This window comes from Melanostigma gelatinosum, assembly GCF_949748355.1.
Source record: "Melanostigma gelatinosum genome assembly, chromosome: 6".
Taxonomy (NCBI): domain Eukaryota; kingdom Metazoa; phylum Chordata; class Actinopteri; order Perciformes; family Zoarcidae; genus Melanostigma; species Melanostigma gelatinosum.
Window position 1 is genome coordinate 4,579,986 of NC_136639.1, and position 22,106 is coordinate 4,602,091.

At 43.6% G+C, this 22,106-nt stretch overlaps 1 protein-coding gene across 29 annotated transcripts in view; it reads left to right on the plus strand.

The window, feature by feature from the left end:
* Nucleotides 1-1,469: 1,469 nt before the first annotated feature.
* The window catches only part of camk2b1 (calcium/calmodulin-dependent protein kinase (CaM kinase) II beta 1), a 53,226-nt gene continuing 32,589 nt past the window's right edge, over nt 1,470-22,106 (plus strand). For 18 of the 29 annotated variants that reach the window (XR_013772058.1, XM_079270132.1, XM_079270119.1 and 15 more), the window contains exons 1-6: nt 1,472-1,690; nt 5,549-5,643; nt 11,917-11,976; nt 12,938-12,992; nt 13,663-13,728; nt 20,346-20,418. Coding sequence is in view for 28 of the 29 variants with exons in the window: in XM_079270132.1 (XP_079126258.1) it covers nt 1,629-1,690; nt 5,549-5,643; nt 11,917-11,976; nt 12,938-12,992; nt 13,663-13,728; nt 20,346-20,418 (411 nt within the window). In the remaining variant the exon portion in view is untranslated. Of the gene's footprint in view, nt 1,691-5,548; nt 5,644-11,916; nt 11,977-12,937; nt 12,993-13,662; nt 13,729-18,171; nt 18,245-20,345; nt 20,419-22,106 lie in introns of those variants that run through there. The other 11 variants (XM_079270111.1, XM_079270127.1, XM_079270136.1 and 8 more) reach the window with 4 other exon arrangements.

The window sequence follows — 22,106 nt, forward strand, 5'->3', positions numbered from 1 at the left end:
TGTGTTCTGTGTGTGAATAATCCATCAATAAAGTAATCTATAAAGGCTTTAATTGAACCTTCATTGGGGTTTCTTCCAGCGTGCTTCATCTGAGATGTTTTACTTTTCGTACGTACTGCAGCTGCCTGTACAAAGTACTGTACTGTCTGTCTGCAGTTTTGGTGGGATCGAGGTCCTGGTGGGATCCCACTGACTGCGGGGATGTGGACTGCTGGAGCAGAAGTTAAACTGTGAGCACTCCGTGTTCGACTCTTCATCTTGAAGCAAAGAGATTTTATTTTTATTTTTTTCCACCAGATCAAGATGATGTACTCTGGGCTGTAGCTGCACTCCATACCAAAAAAGTGTAGAGTAGGGGAACAACATTTAAACAAAAAATGTGAGCAGTGAAACGACAGAAAGGGGAAATTAACTATTTCTTTGTTAAAATTGACAAGATGTTGAATAGAGTTTGGTTGGAGGCCATGTTAACAAGCACCCAAACAATGAGTTCAGCATTTAAATAAAAATATATTACTGTAATATTGCTGGAGTGACTTAGTTCTCCTGAATGTTCATAGAGACATGTTACTTTATCTGCAGAGCTATCTCCACAGCATAACACATGATATTTCTGTGACGTTTCGTGGATTAAACCCTGAAAGCACGTCACATCGTTCAGCTTGACACGTGCATTTTCAACTCACATGGCGGCATGTTTTGAAGGCACAAGCTCTCTCATAGTTGCCCCTATTTGGAAATACGCACGATGCAGGCGGGAGGAGGTGTGTTCGATTACAGTGCCGCGCATTGCCATTGCGCACGTTGGCCACCAGAGGGCGACAGCGAGCGTCTCCTCCACCGCCTCACATTGGTGAAGCTGCTGGATTACGTCAAACTGGACAGATTTATCACCACAAAACCGGAAACGCACACGTTCTGGGTCAGAAATGGTGGGTAAACAATAATAGTCAGTGATCATTATGAAGCTAAATGGATAAATAGAAATAAGTACATTTAAAAAAAGATTTTATTTATTTTCTAAATCTTATATATAAAGCAATATATTTTATATAACGTCACTGAGTTATTAAGTATTAAGTATCAAGTATATAAAGGCTAAGAGAAAGCAGCTCGCTAAAACGGTCAGGCCACTTTATCTGCAAGGGGACAGAAGAACCCCCAGAAAATCTACATCTTCAATAAATAGTATGTATTTTATATTTTTATATTTTTACAGTTTATTGTGGATGCAGGGGCTCCATTTAGTTTAGTTTATTGATTGAGGAGCATACAATGATTCTACAAAAATGGCATTCTTTATTATAATAATGTTTTTTTTATTATCGCAGCTAAGTTTTATTCTGGAAATTCTAGCAGGAAGTCGCTTCACTTCATCCAGCTGGCTTGATTACGGGTCGCTATAAACGCGGTAGCTGTCAGAGAGAGAGAGAGAGAGAGAGAGAGAGAGAGACTCGTCTTTCAGTCTCAAACCCTCCTCTTCCACTCTGCACTCTTCAGATTGCACCGCTCTCATACGGCCGTCTCGCTGCTGAGTGGACCCGTATTGTTTGCAAGCGCAAACTAACCGCAGTTGTTTGTTTTTTTTTGTTTTTCCGGAGCTGACAGAAGTAAAAGAAGCGAGAGACATGGCCACGACAACCTGTACGCGATTCACAGACGAGTATCAGCTGTACGAGGAGCTGGGGAAGTGAGTTCCACTCGTGTTTAGTGTTTGGGGGTTTGGGGGGTTTGTTGTTTTTGTGCACTCTTTGGATGAGGAAGGTTAGGGCCGCGCGACTGTGCAGGCCAGCTGTGTGTGTGTGTGTGTGTGTGTGTGTGTGCGTGTGCGCGCGCGTGCGTGCGTGTGCGCGCGCGTGCGTGCGTGTGCTTTTTTGGGATGACAGCTCTGAAAATACTCTCTCTCTCTCTCTCTCTCTCTCTCTCTCTCTCTCTCTCTCTCTTTAAGTAAATGCCTCTCTCTCTCTCTAACAGATGTTTGCTCTTCTCATAATATATTGTCACGTGCGTTGCGAGATCGTCACAAAACAAAACTGCCGCAAATTGCAACAATGTTGACAATATGTGTGCAGTTGCATGACGCGATATAAAATATGCAACAATGTGTAGTGATGTAGTTTATATAAAGTACATGTTTTATATATGTTTACACATGTGATGAATACAGTGAATGCACGTGCAGTCTCTTATGGTTGCACATATCACTGTTTCTGAGTGGAATGATCAGATATCTTCCAGAATAATTCATGAGCCATCTGTTTGCCCTTTGACCTGTTGTTCGCTGTTTGTTGAAGTCAGAATGAATCACATGTAGATGTACACGCGTTGTATTGAACACAAGTACTTCTTCCAGCCATGAAGGTGATGTGAAGGCGTGACAGCTCTCGCTTCCTCAGCGGGCTCTTTTGCAACATTGTGGTGGCAGATAACACAAGATATGACTTTCTGCACTGGCACCAGCCAAAAACACACAAAAACAACTCTCATCTATCATGAAGGTATATGAACTGCACATGTATTTGTTGGAGATTAACCAATGACCTGAAACAGACAGAAATGTCTCCGAACCAACAACCATGTCGCTCATAATGTAAAGGACTGTGCAAATATTCCAGCAACATATAAAAAGAAGAAGATATTATGACTATTAATATTTGTTAAATTGAATTGTCGTTATTGTCATCAAACATCTGCTTGAACACCACACTGGTGTAGTGCCTTAAGAGATTGAAAAGTATGATAAACATATTACAATATATTAGTACTGTCGTGAAAAGAGACAAAAGTGTTTCAGGAATGCTGCTTGACAGTTCAAATGTTGAGGATAATTACAGTGGTATCAGTGATGTATTGCAGCGATTGCACATTTCTTTGTTTTTTAAAGTCTGCCTTGCTGATTCAAAATGTTTGAGTTCACTGTCCTGGCTCCAGATGCTCTTTAATTACGTGCTAGAGCTGTCAGCCTACAGGAGGCCAATGTTTGATACTAAACGTACCTGTTTGGTGATGCATTCCTTGAACGAGACATATGAAAGCCCAGTATGACAGATTGGGCTGTGGTCCACCATCAACATAGTTTACAGGATATTAAACCTTCGTTTATTAATAATGCATGAAATACTTGACTTGTTTCTTTACAGTGCTTGTGCAAAGGCAATGCAGTAGTCCATGAATATGAGATATGAGCTTACAGATAATTACAAGCCCTCCTCAGCATCATGCCGGTTACACTCGTTGTCTTTTTGATTTTCCATACTTCATTTTGTTTGGAGAATAATGCAACGAACACAAACGAGTACAAGCGCCTCCGTTCATGCTCGGAGGCTCGGTGCAAAGCGCGACTACAGACACAGCTTGGATTTTGTCGACTCATTGATTCGTTTCAATGAGTTTCTCCACAAAGAGTCACTCAAAAGCACCTCTTTATATCGCCTGTTTACCAGAGATGTGCTCAAACGTGTCTTGGAAACAAGTCATTCAGCATGAAGTTACTGTTATTCGTGGACTATTAAGACCAAAAAAACGACCAATTAGTCGACCAATCAACAAAGAGTAGGCAGCCCCAGACGCAACAGATCCACTTTGTCACTTTCTCAGCAGAGCTTGTGACACTTCAGCTTTTAGTATGTTTAGTATGTCTTCCATATGTTGTTATGTTTCACCATTCGGGTTTCACATTCGTATTATTCAGTTAATCATCAAACATATCAGTGTCTTATCTAATTAATTAAAGGACACCGCATTAATGAGATGAATTCTTCACAATTCATTCCAGCACAGACTGTAAACTATGGAGGATTTTCACAACATCATGAACGCTCACACGGCCTTGAACGTCGCTTCCAGTTACTCGTTGAAATTAACAAACCCACATCTCAGAAAACTGTCCTTCTCTCACACGCATGCTGCTAAAAATACATTTGTGTAACAGCAAGTAGAGCTCATGAAGTTTCCTTTGTTTTTGAGTGTCTTGTTTCATGTCAGTTAGACTTTTGAGTGTAGATTTACAAACCCCGATCATCCAGTCCCAGCTTGTGAGACTGGAACCGCACACCAGCAGGTCAGAGTTATCCCGTTACAGAACCCCTCGGCTGCTGCAGGCACCCGTTTTGTTCAAAAATGATTTGAGGTCAGTTTCAATCCCTCCATCTGCACTTTAGTGGGTGTCAAGCCAGACTTTGAAAAGCTAAGATTCATGGTGTGTGTGTGTGTGTGTGTGTGAGAGCATATTTAGCCCTGACGATGGATACTTACCTCACAGAGTGTGAACTTTCCAGGCACAGCTGTGGAGTTTGGTGTCAGTAATTTGTTTGTGCGTGTGTGTGTGTGTGTGTGTGGTGTCTTAAACACACCTGTGTTTCAGTGAGTTTCTTGCTTTTGTGTGGTGTTTCGCCACAGCGCACCTGGTCACCGTAGAGCATTCTGTAAGAGCGTTGATTCTCCACCACCACACTTAATCCAGTCCAGACCCTGAGACGGGGCATGTCAAACACGGCCGCTTGTTGTTTCCATCAGGTGCTGAAACGGGAGAGAAATACCTGGTTTTTTTTCGTGCCTCCACGGAGACATTTTACTCCACCGTCCGCTCAACTCAGTCTCAGGTCAGCTGGTCTCACAACTTCCACCTCTTGACTCTGACCTTGTTGGTTGTTCTGTAATAAATATTTAAATCAATCAATTGCGTTCACCTTTCAAACTTCCATTTTCAAATGATATCCCAGGGTTGGGGGATGCCGACGGTTGTCACGATCATTTTTGGAAGCAATCAGTGTGATTGCAGTGACTCCCCGCTGACAACACATTGATCAGCGGGCTCATTTCTGTGCGTAATCATTCACGAGGCGCTTTACGCGGTTCTATGTGGGCGTGTAGAGTGCGGGATGCGAGTCGGATTCGCATCTCCTCATTTGTCCTCAAGCCAACATTTAGTGTCGATTCTACGCATCGTTTTATAAATGAGAATAGAATAGTTTTGCCGTTCGTGTTGAGGCTGCTTAAATGTATTTCTTATGTCCAAATGCATCCAGATGTTCAGTGTTTTCAGTCACATTTCAATTCAAATGTTCAATCGCATTCTGTGGTGACACATAGCAGCAATGCTCTCTCTCTCTCTCTCTCTCTCTCTCTCTCACGCTCACGCTCACACACACACACACACACGCCACATGTGTGCATGTTATTTAGAATGTGCTGACTGTGCGTGGGGAACCTCTCGGGAGCTTATTAAGCAGACAAATCCAGACACTGTCGTCTTTTAATGTAGCTAGCCGCAGTTAACGCGAGCAAGTGCCATCGAGTCTCAGCAGCGTTGGGAAAAAAATGCCGGCTGTGCAGAAAAGGTTGTTCGCAAAAAGCTTAGCCATCGCCATTAAGTTGAGCTGCGGCCCCCCCACCACTCTCTTTGTCACTCATTAAGAAGTTGATGATACCTTTCCATTAAAAGATGTGTAATGCAATTAGAGAAGCACAGATATCATATTTCAACTGATGGCAATGCATCAAAGTTTCGTAAATGTTTATTTTGTTTCTGTGTTTGTTTGTTTTGCAGGGGAGCCTTTTCAGTGGTGCGCAGATGTGTTAAGCTGTGTACAGGACAGGAGAATGCCGCCAAAATAATCAACACCAAAAAGTTATCTGCGAGAGGTAAGCACACCCATATTTCAGGATTGTTCGTCACGTGTTTGCAACTTTCATAACACATCACATACTGCAGCTGGACCAATGTGCTGGGACCACAGTGGTTTCGTAAAGTTGTGCTTCAAACACCTACAGTGTAGGCGGTGATATAAGTGATATCTAACAGCAATTCATTTTAAATATAAATGAACTTATCAGACGTTTCACAACTCGCTCTTCTCACACTTCTGCTGATACGTTTGTGATGTTTCTCACAGCAGAACTCTGATTTAATAAAATCACATGATATATATATAATGGACATGCTGACTGACGGTGTTTCACCATGTCGAACGTTAACGTCGCGCATCTTACTCTCGTTTATTTAACTTCGTTCACAGAAGAGCTGTTGAAGTTAAACATCGGCCGAAATGAAAAGCCTTTCTTTAGGAGTCATTCTAAGTCACATGTTATGATTGAGGAGTATTATCTATATCTATAGCAAATGGACAAATTATGTGGCTGTAAGATTTTGTTCTCTCCACCGAAGCGAAGGTTAACCTCCGTTGCATTTTGTGGCGCTCTACCCTTTAATGTTCACTTAATGGAGAGAGGGGTAAAAGCACTAAAGCCTCTGAACTTTGACTTCTTTCACATCGATGGCTCCTCACAACTGCTTGCTGCATGCGGACCATTCATGAAATTCTGCTGTGTTCTTTGTGATGATATATGTGATGGAACGGGGAGGTTTTCAAGGATCAGCGGTCTGGAGACCAAGTGCTCGAGCGAAGTTGTTTGAAAGTGTCAGACTAGAGAAAGCAGGCGCTTGGAAACAGCGTGTTGTCAATAAATACATTCGGTTATGTTGTGATGCACGTTTGTCATTGCATTTCAACATGGTCCACTCTCATCGGACTCAACAGACGCAGTTAGAACCAGATATTTCCCTCAGGCGTTGGTGGAGACCAAAAATAGAGCTTAAAGAGAGAACATTTTGGATTTACATTTGCCAGTTACGCAGAGACGCAACTCCAAATGAATGCTCAAGTTGCTCCGTAACAGCTGGATGTGTATATGAACAGCTGTTTGACAACAAGTTTGCTGTTTCAACATAAAAGGGACGACGTGTCAATTTAGTGTTCACAACTTGTTTTCTGCTGCCCCCAAGTTGCCATGAAATGAGTTATTGCTGGTTTAGATAGTTCCGCTTCCCACATTGATCCATTAGTTAACCTGTTTAGACTTGTTGTATTTGAGCCGCTGTCACATTGTATTTTCAGTGTAGGAATCTATGTGCACGGGTAAAAACAAGCCAGTGAGAGCTTTTATTTGAATTTTGCTGAACATCAAACCTAAGCAGGATAAAAAAAACAACCATTTGTAAAACAAATCTCCGTGATTTGAATGCTGTGTCCCATCGTCTTCGGCAGCAGTTATGTGACTGTTGTCATATTTTGACTATGACGTCAGTGCAGCGAGCTGCTTTTAATGAGATTAAACCCATCCGAGATTATCCCGCCGCTATTAGCAGGAGGCTGACGGTTAATCCGAGCAATTGGCTTGATGAGAACTAAAGCACCACAGATACACTCAGAATAAATAATTCACCTGTAAATTGTGCTGTCGTTGGGCCTTTACGTTTCACTCAAGCTGCTTTAGCCGAGGCACAGCACGATCTCCCTGCTTCCACAATGCATTCGGTCGATAGTATACAGGAGGACTGGTCTGACTGCGCTGCTCACTATTGGAGAAACAGCAGGTTACCGTTGGAGCCGCTGCATGCTACTGCTACTCCAGACCCTATTCATAGCTCCATGACCTATCTGACATGGGGAGCCGGCTTTTATGGCCGTCATGATGAGTTGCTGCTCTACTTTAGAATTGGCATTTGGTTTAGGTCGTTGCGGCTGCTGTTGTTGTTGTTGTTGTGCTATTTCTCAGGCACCAGGTAAGGTCTGAGAGCTTATAGGGTTGCAGCAAATCAAGAGGAGCGTTTGCTTCGGACTGGCAGATGGAGATGGAAGCCGAGAGGAGGGAGGGGTCATGCGAGAGGAGGCACCCCAGGCACTTGGCAGCTGTGAGGGCCATGCGCCTGTACGCTTACATGCCTTTAGCACGGGACTCTCATCTGACTCTCTTTCTCGCTGACACACACACACACACACACACACACTCAAACAGATATTCAGACATAGCAGAGGAGCTGAGACTGCGATGCACTCGGTCAACTGCCCGGTGAACTCTATCAATAATCCTATCACAGCTACAACAAGAAAATCATTTCTTGTCCATTGCTCGTAATGTTACATGCCAACACTCACATCCAGGCCTCTCCTCTGTACGTGTGTGTGTGTGTGTGTGTGTGTGAAACATCTTCCAATCACTCAACCCCACCTCCATGCAGCCGCAAAAAAGGTCAATGCCAATCCAGCACACATCAACAGGAAATGTAGGACAGGTCTGTTGGGCAAGGCTTCTAGCCAATCACAGAGCTTGTTGGCAGGGATCTCTTGACAGGGGTTGCCGTGTGGCCTTTTCATTTATCGTGATGATGGAGAGTAGTTGTGTGTGTGTGTGTGCGCGCTGTATGAGATTCACCTGCAATGCAGTAGCAGTGGCCTGACCTGGTTTTGGCCAGCTAGCTTTGTGTCAGTGTCAACGAACCAGGACAGATGTAGTCGCTTCAGTCAAATGCGTATTCAACTTTTAATATTTAGCCTCATTGTACATTCAAATTACATTAGCTGTAATTACACTTAGCCTATGAGTAAATAAATCCTGATTTGTTTGTAATCCCTATTTACCTCTACTTTTTAGATTAAGATTATCTTGCTGAGCAAAACGTCTTAGTATCATAAACTTGTTTGCCACAGAGTTTATTTTCTGCAATAATCCAAAATCCATTGGCTTTTTGTTGAGGGAACCAGTGAGATGCTAACCTCTAGTGGTGTAACGGACCGTAGTTGATCCATCATCGGTATTTAACTGTCACAGTGTAGAATAAAGTTTTACTGTCGAACATTCTGATGTGAGATCAGGAGAAACCAGAAGGCAGAGAGGACGAGCGGCAATGACGAAGCAAGACAAAACAATAACGTTCTGTATCGGTCAATAAGGATAATTAACAATCAGCAATTGTCATCGGCGGCAAAAACCGTGATGGGGCTCTATCTCTAGAAGTTATATTTTGCTCACTTTATTATTTTGTTCTGATCTGGTCCGTGACTCAAAACCTTGATGCTCTCCGAGTTTTCTGATCCTGATCCTCTACCTACTTCCGGGTTTGCCTGCAAAAATACATCATCCCTGCTTGACTCTGTAGAAGGCTGCCTCCTGACCTCCCTGACCACAGCGCAGTGCATCCTCAACATTTCCCAACTGGCAAGAGTCATTCTAATGTTGCGAGTCGAATGTTCGGAACAATGGTTGTAACGGTCTTTGTGACTGTCTTTTTACATCCCCTCCTCTCTGGAGACTCACCGCTGACGATTAACCCAGATTTATTCCTCTCCTCTCTGCTCCCCAAACACATAGATTCCTGCACACTTCACTCAATGAGATAACCCAAGGACAGCAGTTAGTGAACAGTCAGTGCTTACGTCTTTCTCTATCTCCTCTTGCTTGTCCCATTATCTCTCTTTTCCTCTCAGGATCAGTCCTCATCTTCCTCCCTCTCCTCTCATTATTGCTGCATCAGAAGCATAGAATTACAGGGTTTCCTGGTAGCAAAGAGTCCATTTTTTTCTCACTAAGATGAGAATAACCTTAAAGGTCCAAAGACCATCAGCTAGTCTATCTGTATTTAGAACTACAGCTGTGGGAACATCAAATAAGACTATGATACCTGAGACCATCATAACCATTCATCCACTGCTATCACTGACTAAATTCCCACACCTCCCCTCACCCCAAAGTTATCTCACACACCGTGGGCCTTCCTTATGAAGAGCAGCCGTTATAAAACCTTGTTTGAGTGGTCAGGTCATCTGTCATTCCCCATGTTGGCTGTCGGTTCATCTCCCATTTATTCAGCCAGCCTGTTAAATAAAAAAGAACCTGCATAGCAACCTTCCTTATTACAAAGGAGGTTGGTATATCTCATCTCCAGCTGTAAATCCCCGGACAAATTCTCGATGACTCATTCGGATCTCCATTTAAAGAGATTTCAAGCTTAAGCGAGGCTTAATAATGACAGAATATTGCTGCGTCAGCATTGTCAAAACTGATTTGTATATTGGCTTTACTTTAAAACTCTAACTAAGAAAGTAAGGGATGAATGATAAAACAATCAATAGTTTGTACCAATACATCTGGCGATATGGTTTCCACTGCAGCGTTTAGCCTCAGCGAAGATGAACCGGTGCGTTTACTCGGAGCCGGCCAGCTGCAACATTAAAATGCATCTTATGTGTTACTGCATCAACAATGTAACACGTGAGGTAAGATTTTGAATGCATGACATTTACTTGTAGCAGCTGAGTTCATGCGCCGTGCACCGCTACGTACAGGCATGTGGCGTGTACCAGCACAAAAGCATCCTCGTGAGGGGGAACTTGTGCTTTATATGCACAAATGCGGTCCCACGAGTACAAGGCTGTGACGAGCGCGAGCTCGACTCTCTGTAAGAGCTCACAGCTGCCCGAGAGTCGCTCGGCGAGTTGACTTTTGAGATTTTGGAGACGTGGATGCAATAAACAGTGGCTGACGTCTCCGCTCCATAATGATCGTCAATGTGAAATTTCATGTCGAGTACTCGTGAAAAATTGTCGCATATATATATACTGTGTGTATATGACACCTCTTCCCCAATGATTGACCTCATTCACTATATTTCTGAACATACTGATATACTGTAAAGAGATACATCTATTTATTTACATTTGAACCCATTAACAGTGTGTCCATAGCCTCCTCTCTCCTCTCCTCTCCTCTCCTCTCCTCTCCTCCTCTCCTCTCTCGCTCTCCTCGTCTTTCTTTTTAAAATAATCAGCTATAGGCCGCTTCATTTTTGCAGCACGCTAACCGCTAAATGACCGAATCGATATGGTGAACAAGTAGCAGGCTGCGGCGGCGGTGGTTGGTAGGAACAACAACAGCAATCAGCAATGTCTTATTCTTTGAAACACCCGGGCTGCATGGATAATAATTACCCTGACGTTCTCTTTTTTCTCCCCTCCTCCCTTCCTCCCTCCCCCTCTGTCCCCCCTTCAACACTCCTCCATTCCGTTCCCCGCCTCGCTCCTCTCATCTTCTCAGACTTTAATCGCCGGGCTTACACTTCACTGTCGCTCCTCAATGCCAGCGTGAATGTGTGCGCTCGTGTTTTGTGCCTGCATGTACTGTACATGTGTGTGCATTTGTGTGTTTTAAGGCCATGCAGCTTGTACATGTGTGTGTGTGTGTGACTAGCATCATTAAGCTGGTATATAAGCGAACACGCTCACACACATGTAAATGCATAATCTTAACCCGTATTCTGAATCACAGGGAATGATATTATAATGATGTTGCATTCATAACCTGATGGATCTGACCTCGAGTAGCACCGTGGAGCCGTCTTTTTTTCGGAGTGGGTCAACTTGGCGGAATGTACAAATACACATTTGTTTACATCCAAGAAAGCTCGACGGGGCACCTTCAAAGCAATCCAACGAGTTTACAAGTTTACATTTCTGTCATGAATCTAACGGATCTTTCTTTCCTGTCAAATTTTTAAATATTTTCTCTTCCCCACGCTAGTCTGTGTCTAATGGTATAAGTTGTCGTGTCTTGATAAAACTGGGGTTTGTTTTTCAACCTGCACTCAAACTGACAAACATTTGCACTCTGTCTCGTACGTCCATTTTTTAAATTCACGCCCCCACGTTCGAGTCAAACCCTCATTGCAACAGATGGATTGAATGGACTGTGTTGATTTGATTGATGTTAATCTCTCCATCCATCTGGGGAGAATCCTCTACGATATTAACCTGGAGAATCAACACTTCTCATTATTGCAGCTCTGCTTCGTCAGATTTACGCCTGTTGAGTAGATCTACAAACTGTAGTTCTTTTGTGAATGTGTGTGTGTGTCAGACCTCAGACTCAACCGAGTGTGTTTTTATCAAACTATATCTCAGCACACTGTCGTGACGTTTTCACATTTAACCTGAAGCAGGCTGCTTCAATATCAGGTCATAATGGAGATATTGTGTATTTGCAGTCAGATTTTAGGAATAACTCCTCGTTCTCTCTCTGTCTCTCTCTTTCTCTCTCTTTCTCTCGCTTTCTCTCTCTTTCTCTCTTTCCCTGGCCCTTCAGATCACCAGAAGCTGGAAAGAGAGGCTCGGATCTGTCGCCTGTTGAAACACTCCAACATCGGTGAAGACATGACTTTTTTTTATCTTCGCTCCTCTTACCACCAATTTCTGTCTCATTAAATGAATCAAAATGAAACCCATTTATTTCACGTTCACTTGAAAGTGAAGACCTATTTGTAATTGTTTTGATCCTGCACACTCCATTTGTTACTTTTTCATTACAAAATATATCTCATTTCCACTACGTTTTGATAAGTGAGACCAGTTTGAAGAAAAAAAGAAGAAAGTAAACCCATTTATTACAATACAAAAGACAACCCATCTACTACTGACTAGCAGAAACAAGTGTAGTTGTAGCAATATACTGTAGTGTAATTTGCAACCATTTAAATTGACGTATGAACATTTTTTTTTTCACAAAAGCTTTCGTTGTTCAACGAATAATATTTACATTTTTTTATTCTATTTAGTTAATTCATGTCTAATCACTTTTTATTCCATTCCTCTTTCACATAAGTAAGACTAGCAGTGTAACAAGTAGGATACATCAAATCATTCCATTGGACATGCATGAGGTGGTGCCTGGTATATTCTTGTAAAGGGTCTTTTAAAAACATTGAGAACCTCTCCTGTAATACACAAGTGTGACCGAATAGCCATATATCTCCGTTTATTTGATAGACCCCTTTATTGCCAGAACCCCCATATATATATATATATATATATATATATATATATATATATATATATATATATATATATATATATATGATGTAAGACTCAATTATTATGACTCCCTGTGGATTCGACCACACACAATCTCACACTCTCCAGTCCTCTCAATCTTCTATTTTAATCTCCGAGTTAAAATGTTACTCTGGGTTTTTTCAGAAATGGTCGGCAGGGTGCATTAAAAAAAAAAAAAAAAAAAGATTTTCGGTTCCACAATAATAAAACACGATAAAAAAATGACACAGAGAAACGTACATTTATCCGTCAATCTGTTTCTCTTTCTCTTCCAGTTCGTCTTCATGACAGTATATCAGAGGAGGGCTTCCACTACCTGCTGTTTGACTTGTAAGTCATCCTCCTCTCCTCCTCTCCTGTCTTCCCCTCTCGTCCTCTCCTCTCCTCTCCTCTCCTCCCCTCTCATCCTCTCCTCTCCTCTCCTGTCTTCCCCTCTCATCCTCTCCTTTCCTCTCCTCTCCTGTCTTCCCCTCTCATCCTCTCCTCTCCTGTCTTCCCCTCTCATCCTCTCCTCTCCTGTCTTCCCCTCTCATCCTCTCCTTTCCTCTCCTCTCCTGTCTTCCCCTCTCATCCTCTCCTCTCCTGTCTTCCCCTCTCATCCTCTCCTCTCCTGTCTTCCCCTCTCATCCTCTCCTCTCCTGTCTTCCCCTCTCATCCTCTCCTCTCCTGTCTTCCCCTCTCATCCTCTCCTCTCCTGTCTTCCCCTCTCATCCTCTCCTCCCCTCTCATCCTCTCCTCTCCTCTCAGCGTCATGCTCATCTTCTGCCCCTTTCTTCCTCCCCTGATTCCCCACCCGTGCCTATATATACAATTACATAACTCTCTCGACTATATCCCCCACCACCACCACCCACGCCCTCCACAGCCATTCCCTGTAGTTTCCATGGTAACAGTGTGTGTGTGGGGGGGGCTGTAGGATTCCTAGCTCCCCCCCCACACTTCTTTCCAACCAAGCGTCCCAATATGAATATGAATGTGTATGTGTGTGCTTCAATGGCAGGGTGACCGGAGGTGAACTGTTTGAGGACATCGTAGCCAGAGAGTACTACAGCGAGGCCGACGCCAGGTAGGAGTGCTGCCTTCACTCGCTGTGTGTGTGTGTGTGAGGGGGCTTCTCCTTGTCCTCAGACGGCCCCTGTCCTCTGTTGTCTTCTCTTGTCTGTTGTTTCTCAGTTTGAAGCATTGTTCCTGCTTCACTCTCTTTCCTGCTCTCCGTTCCTCTTTTTTCTCGCTTTCCTCTCGACTCCTTTTCCTGTTTTCTGCTCCTCACATTCCTTCTCTGCATGTTTTCTTGTTCTTTCTTTGTTTTTGTTTTTACTGTCCTCTTTTGTTTCTATTGCCTTTTCTGTTTTCTCATGCTCTCCGTTTCTGTTAACTATTTTCGTCATATTTTTCTTTGCTCTTTCCATCTTTTCACTATTCCTCCTCTGTCCTGTGCATTTTCCTTCACATCAATGCCACAGTACTTCACCACACGCACTGATGCAGGAGCGACCTTCATGTCCAATCCCAGGTTTGACCAATTTGAGTTTTGAACGCCAAAAAATTAGCTTTTCAAATCAGAAAATTGTGGTGGATGTTGTCTATTTTGAACTACACAATGCCCGACTGAAGTAAAATTGACATTGAATTGGAGTTAAAGGTCTGAGAGTTAGTGCACAGTTCAATTTCAAAATGCAGCCCAGCGTTTTGTGATCGTCACCCTCGGGGTTGTCCCGAATACCGATTTTTGTAACTTCGATAGTAACCAACATGTACATGTTGTGTTCTCATCTTTTTTTCCCCAAGTTGCAACAAAATAGTCTCTAAAACAGTAATTCAACCACAAACACAACAAACTCTGAACTCTATTGACCTCTGAACTATAAACTTGCTGCTAACAGTAAAAAACGGCATTGTCTGTCACATAGTAGGTGTTTGACGCTTGTAATGCTGTCAACAAACTCTTGTTGGTCAAACCTTCAGTATGTGTCTTTTAAATGACCCAACATACTGTCATGTAGCCCCGTTCACTTTCCCCCTGCGCTAACTCAAACAGTATGAGAGATACAAATGTGTAAGTGGAACAAAACAGATGAACCCTGCCCAGCTGTAGTGTTTGTGTATGTGGACATTCTCACCTTCTCTGTATCTTTTCTGTTCTCAATGTTCATTCTGCCCTCTTCTTTACTTTCTTATTCACCCTCCACCAGCCCAATGCTGTTTTATATCTTTATATCTTACTCCCACCGCTCGCGCTGACTCATCGACACACACAGTTCACTTCAACCAATGGCGGGAGAGGAAATGGAGTAGTGGAGGGGGCGGCCAGACAATAGACTGAGATAAGAGTGAGAGAGATACTTGGAAATGACAGTTGTGGTGTGGGTGTTCATTCAGCAACATTAAAAATGAAACTGAAGAGTCTGATATCGGCTCTACTCATGCCAGCATGGCAGAGTAAAAGGTTGTCCTTCGCTCTCGTCTCCACTCTGTTTGACTTGTAGCTTGAGAAGAGTGAACGCACTCATGTATCATGAAAGCGGCACATTTCTACACATTGTGTGAAAGACAAATGCTAAATATACTCAAATTATTCTAGCACAAATATGATTGCAGAATGTGTCTCCTCTTCCCAAGCAAAGCTTTAATACATGCCATTTAATAACATTATGCGTGTCCGAGTGAAATGACCTGCATGAGATATATAGTTACGACTAGAATACCCCCTTTAATGTGTTAACTGATGGTGACAGCATATCTGAGGCAGCCAGTCAGAGACGTGTAATATAGAAGTATTTCTGTTCTGATGGAAGACTTAAACAGTCAAAGAGATGACGAACTGACAGCCCTACATTCTACTGCAGACAGCAGCAGAAGTAGACGAGAACGAGAGAGCGGGAGAGGTTATTTCATTACATCCATAGCGCCTATAAAAGTGCTGACAGCAGTGTGGACCCTTTCAAAGCCTTTCCATCAGTCTTCAAGAGTTGATGAATCTGCTTCCCTGCGTCTCAGAGGACCTCAGAGAACAGATTTGTATCGACGAACTTTCAGCTTTGTCTGTTACTCGCTCACGCCATCATGACCATATCAAATTTAAAAAGGTCTGGCTTCTACTGTTTGTTGCTTTTTACAAGACGGTCATTGGTTGAGTAAAAATTGTGCTCAAGGATTTCAATTTCCATGAGCTAATTTGACGTGATTTTAGATTCTGTTCATCTCCAGTGCGCTAAGAACAGAGTAAGAGTAACAGTATTGTACCGTGTGTTTGTGTGCGTGTGTGTGTGTGTGTGCGCGTGTGTGTGTGTGTGTGCCATGTACCTACAGTACCGTATGCTGCAGTACTAATACCTGCCAATCTAAACCCACGAGTGATCGCTGTCTTTCCTGCCCACCTTTGCAGTACTCATCCTTGGCTCATGCACGGACACACACACACACACACACACACACACACACACACCCTTTCCTTTCCCCTCCCTTCACTTCTTTGAATTTCAGTCATCCAGGCCAGTCCCCCTCCCCAATCCCCCCTCACTCCCTTGGAGAACAGCAGGAATTGGGACTCTAATTAGCTACGATAATTAGTCAGACACATACACTCACACAGACCCCAAACTGTGCTGCATCACACCTTGTTGGCCCCCCCATCAGAGTTTCTCTTCAGTCGCGTTCGGTTGGGTGGAGGAGGCCATTATGAGTCGAGCCAAATTACACCTGAAGCTGAATCAAGTCGTCTTTTCCTCACTGAGGAGCAGACCGACTCAAGAACAAAGTTCCAGAAACACAGCGCCGTTGATTTGAAAGTTGTTGTTTTTTTCAAACAATTACAGCACATTCAGCAAACACAGAGCAACACGAGCGCCCTGCGCTTCTGTCCGCCGGATGAATGTAATTCAAATGTTCATAGTTTTTGGCTACTATCTGCTGCCCTGGACAGTTTATGCTTTAGTTTCCATGGTGAAGTGTTCTATGATATGCTCTTGTTGTTGTGTATTTTAGTATTGATACTCGGGCATATGAGGGGGACAGAAGGTGCCTTGTCTTGACACACAGACTGGTTCAGTCTGTTGATTTTCCTCCCAGTATCACTTTACTTTGCTGCAGAGAGAACAGTGGGACATTGTAGCTCAAAGTGCTGAGCAAGTCACATTTTTTGGCAAGTGTGACGAGCGCTGCACTTTCTCTTTTTTTTTTTTCTCCCTCTTTGCACCACCAGGTGCTCATAAACAGACAAGTCCTTTGGAATGACGTCATGGTTTTAGACAAACACAGGAGTTGTGCAAAATAATCAGATTTTCTGAGAAATTTGAGTTGTTAAGTGCTTGTTATTAACAATTTAGACAACAAAAGTGTTTATCACAGTATCGCGATATGATTTCATCACACTATGACTCCATTGAAAGATGATAAATGATATAGAATTATCGCCCGGCCCTACCGAGGAATGTTAATACATTGTGTGTCCTGGCGGATGCCACTGTCAAATGACCATTTATTTATGATGGAGGCACTATGGTGCATCATGTGCGTTTGGTCACGGATTAATGTTGAAGATCAGGAATTGAATGCAGACAATACAAAGTCCTCACAGCTATTACAATACAAATACACCTTTGGTGTCGAGGAGTGTCGCATCATAAACTGTTTGTGTCGGGTTTTCTGAGCGTCTTTGCGTGTATGGAAGTAAACGTGTGTGTGTGTGTGTGTGTGTGTGTGTGTGTGTGTGTGTGTGTGTGTGTGTGTGTGTGTGTGTGTGTGTGTGTGTGTGTGTGTGTGTGTGTGTGTGTGTGTGTGTGTGTGTGTGTGTGTGTGTGTGTGTGTTTCTAAGCAAGCGTGCACACATATCTCTCTCATTCTCTCTCTCAGTCCACCCACTAACTAGACACTGTGTGGGTGTGGATCCTGCAGGCCGCCTGTCTCTTTGCGCCTGCTATTAGTCACATAATGCACTCTCTGTCTCATTGCACCAAGCCTCACAATAGAGTGAGGTGGTATGTACGTGTATCTTTTGCAGTGCACGCAGTGATGTGTTTTACTCTTTAGTGATGGACAAATAGCCTGGCATCAGCCCACCAGTCTTCTATGATTCAGACTCATGCTATACATACGTGTTCTATCTCTTTCATGTGTTTATTATCTCTCTTTTGCTCTTCAAAAGTGTCCCACCATCTGTCACCTATTTTGTTTTTTTTATTTGGGTCTCCTCCTCTTTCCTCTCCTCTCCTCTCCTCCTCCTCTGTGTCGGTGTTTGTTGTGATTTCTGTCTGCCAGGTTGTTCTGCTGTGGCTGCCCTTGTCTCTCATCATGTTTAAAAAAGCAAAACGAAACGTTTTTTGTCTCCTCCACCTGCATCCACCCACCCATCCCTCCCCTTCCAACATCTTTATCCGCACCAATCACCCTCCACCCCTCTCCTCTACCATTTCTCCACCTTCATCCCTTCTCCGTACATCCCCACGGCCCATCTATCTTCATCCCTCCCTCCACCCCCACCGTCCCTCATCTCTCTGTTTTGTCTTCACAGTCACTGTATCCATCAGATTCTAGACAGTGTCCATCACATTCACCAACATGACATAGTGCACAGGGACCTGAAGGTTAGTATGTGTAGAGGAGCATCTGCATCCCTGCTTCCTTTCCCTCCTCCGTCCCTTTCCTCCCTCCTCCCTCCTCCCTCCTCCCTCCTCCCGTCCTCCGTCTCGTCCGTTTGTGTCGTCAGTTGCTGGTCTAATGTCCGCCTGTCCGCCTTGTCTCTTGGTATGCTCTTATGTTTCCTTTTTGGTTTTTTAATTCATGGCATTTTTATATTTAATTGGAGGACCCAGGCCTGCCTCACACACACACACACACACACACACACACACACACACACACACACACACACACACACACACACACACACACACACACAGCTCTTAGCGGAGGTAAGAAGGAATTTGGCTTGGGGACTGGTGCGTGACAATAAGCACAGTGCATTAGCAGAAGACATGATTTTAAGAATAGAAAATGTACAATAAAATATGATAAACAAACAAATTAATAGTAGGTTAAATAAAAATAAGCCATTATACGCCACAACCCCCTGAATGCCGAAACTAATGACCTGCACGGAGGAGCTGTCGAGCAGTTTTCCTTTCCATGTTTGTCTGTGACAACACAATTCAGGCCTGTTCAGAAACATGTGAAATTAAAGAAGAAAAAAAACAAGAGCACATAAGTGTTTATAAATAATTCAAACACTAGAATGCCAGAGAAAATATGCGTTAAACATAATTTCCAAAAGTGTAGGCGGAAAGTTGTTGCGAGAGCGTCTTATTCCATCATCCCAAAACTTCCATTAAGCTGCTCTCAGCAGTTTGTTTGCTCTCAGACAGGCTTACGTTGAAAAACACGCACCAACGCACTGCACAGCGGTTCATTCTACCTTGAGGGAGGATTTCACTGCTTTAAAGTCACGGCGTCAGTCCTTGTGTCTTTCAGTGTGACGATCGACCGTTAAACAGCGGAAATAAAACATTCATTTTTCAAAGTAATGTACATCTTTGCATGTATTTGATTGGCTCAATTCAAAATGCTATATGTTGTGTGGCTACATGGCATCCTAGTCTATTGGGCTTCCAGTGGGCAAGAAATCAGCCCCCCAAAGTGGATTTTGTCTCTTGTGATTGAACAACGTCGCAAAGAGCCAGTTCAGTTCGAAGCGCTTTCTTTTTGATTCCTGAGGGACTGTACAAACTCATTTCTGGAATTTTATTTCTTGAGATTATGTCATTATGCCATTAAAAAAAAAAAACATCCCTCTGGTGTTTGATGATCCCTGGTCAGTGCACAGGAAGTCAAGCTTTTGTCCACACACAGCGCCACGTCCCAGGCAGCACAGGTGCTTGTGTGGGTGTGTGTGTGTGTGTGCTTTCACTCAGCTCTGCATCAGTCCACAGCTGGCCCTATACGCACACATGCAGCATCCCTCCGTGTCCCTCGCACAGTTCTTGACTTTTGGGTTCTTATTTTCAGTGTCCGGTAGCAAACTGACATCAGAATGACAGCTCTTGTCAGCAGAGGCCTGCTAGGCTGACAGTAGACATGGCATTGATCCCAAACACATCTTTTAAATGTTATTAATTGCACAATGACTCAGTCCTTCCCTCATCTCCTTCATCAACGACATCTGTGCCCCCCCCCCCCCCCCAAATGTCCAGCCACATTCTCACACCCTCTTTCATCACCCGAAGCCCTCCTTAAACACGGAGGGAGGAGGTGGGAATATCTAGAATTACAAATATGAAATTTCAACTGTGTCCATGGATGTACTCATCTACGAAGAACAGAGCATCTAAGAAGATCATAGCTCCATATGGTTTTTTTGCAGAATAAATTCAATCAAAGGAATCTTCTGTTGCAAAGCACCCACAGCCTTTTCAGACAACTGGGTCGAACCCCCAACAACCTCACTAATGATGGTCATTGATGACATCTGCTGCAGTATCGGGTGTTAAAGGCGAACGTGTGACAGCTGGCAACAGAGGAGCCCTCTCAACCCTCCTCGTACCCCTCAACCCCTTACCATTCCTCCGTCACACCTCCCCCCCCCCCCCCCCCACACCCCTGGCCTTTGCACAGGATTGTAGCGCTGCTCAGACTAACATGCGTCCGCCCCCCCCCCCCCCCCCCCCTTCCCCCCTTGGTGTTTGCATGCAGTCATTGCATCCAGCAGATCGTGGAGGCGGTGCTTCACTGCCATCAAATGGGCGTGGTGCACCGGGACCTGAAGGTGAGTGATGGGGATCATCTTTCTGTCCCTCGAGTGTGCTTAAATATTTGTACGAGGGAGGGAGGGAGGGGGGGGTTATGTTCTCTGTGTAAGTCTGATGTGTAAAAGAGAAACTGACTGTAATGTTTGTGGACATCATGTCACTTGCACTGCCTCAGGACGTAGGGAGGGTTGAATCACATTATTCCCGCTCTGTGGAGATTTCGGGCATGCATGCAGCACCAGTCATGCTGGCTGACAAATGCTGCTGCTCTGTAACCTTTTAGGAACTGCACAGCCGGTCCTTTGTTTTTGTCAATGGATCCATCCCAGACGGCCCAAGAGGATACTTAATCATTTACCAGTCAGAGAAATGTGATGACCATTGATTATGAGGCACCATGTGTGGTATTCATTGCCTTTTTGGATCAGTTAATGACCCTCGCTTCTTCAAATGCGACACCTAATTTTCTGTGAACTGCTGTCGATTGACTTGTGATGTTGGGACATTCGCTGACGACCTGGTCTTCTTTAGGGCGAGCCAGTTGCTAATTATGAACTGATAACAAGTGTGTTACAGCTGTGGAACTGCTTCAAACCGGATAGAAATCAAACCATTTGCGGTCCTCTCGCCGTCGTGTCGTGTACCCGCTCGTGTTTCAGTGTGCGCATGCTTGTGTGTCACATCTTGTGTTGCACGGTGCACTTCGTCAAGTGGAGCTCTTCGATGCAAATGTCAGTCCCAGCATTCCAGCAAAGGCGCGTTGTGTTTATCAGAACCGTTGTGGCTATTTCTTTATTTAGCCGACACGCCTATCTGGTTTCACACCCAAAGCATCGGAGAGCATTTCATGCAATAGGTCATGGTGTGATGACTGAGGACAGCCTGGGTGACAAGATCCCCCGAATTAGAATTTAGGCTATGGCAAATGAGATGACAACAGAGCAAAGAAATGTATATGTGTGCCAGCACTATATTGTCCACAGTGTGCTGCAAGTAGTGTATTGGTTTTTTGTCATCTCAGAAATTAAAAGTGTACTGCCTTTCAGATTATATGTCACCATGAAGGGCAGTATTTTTAGTCTGATTTCATTAATAGTCACAATATGTTAATCAGGGCTGGGAATCAAACTGAAATATGTCTGTGTATGTGTCTATATATATATATATATATATATATATATATATATATATATATATATATATATATATATATATATATATATATATATATATATATATATATATATATATATATATATGGTTTATTATTTAAATCATACGTTCAGGCACTGTTTTAGTTGTTTTTGGTATTTCTTTCTTTCAGGTGTCAATAGTATCAAAACGTTTAAAATAATACCTGTCCCTGGCTATAATCCAGACACACAAACTCAGTCATTTCTTCAATGTAAGGTCAGGCGGAATACATTCATTTGGAACCACCACTCGTGAACTGCTCTCAAATATAGCTTTCTCCGTCGCCTTTACGCCTTCCCGCTCCCGTTCAACAGAAACAGTTGCTGGTCATCGGTGTGCTCAGCTGTGCGTGCATGTCTAAGTGTACGTGTGTGCTGAAGAGGCGCAGCGTTTGTGTTGAAAAGCGACGGCGGTCGCTGCTGTTTTGTCCGGACATGTGGCCGAGATGTTTTTCGTTGCATTTATGCACCTTTTTTGATGGAAGTGCACGCTTCATCACAATTTCCACCCA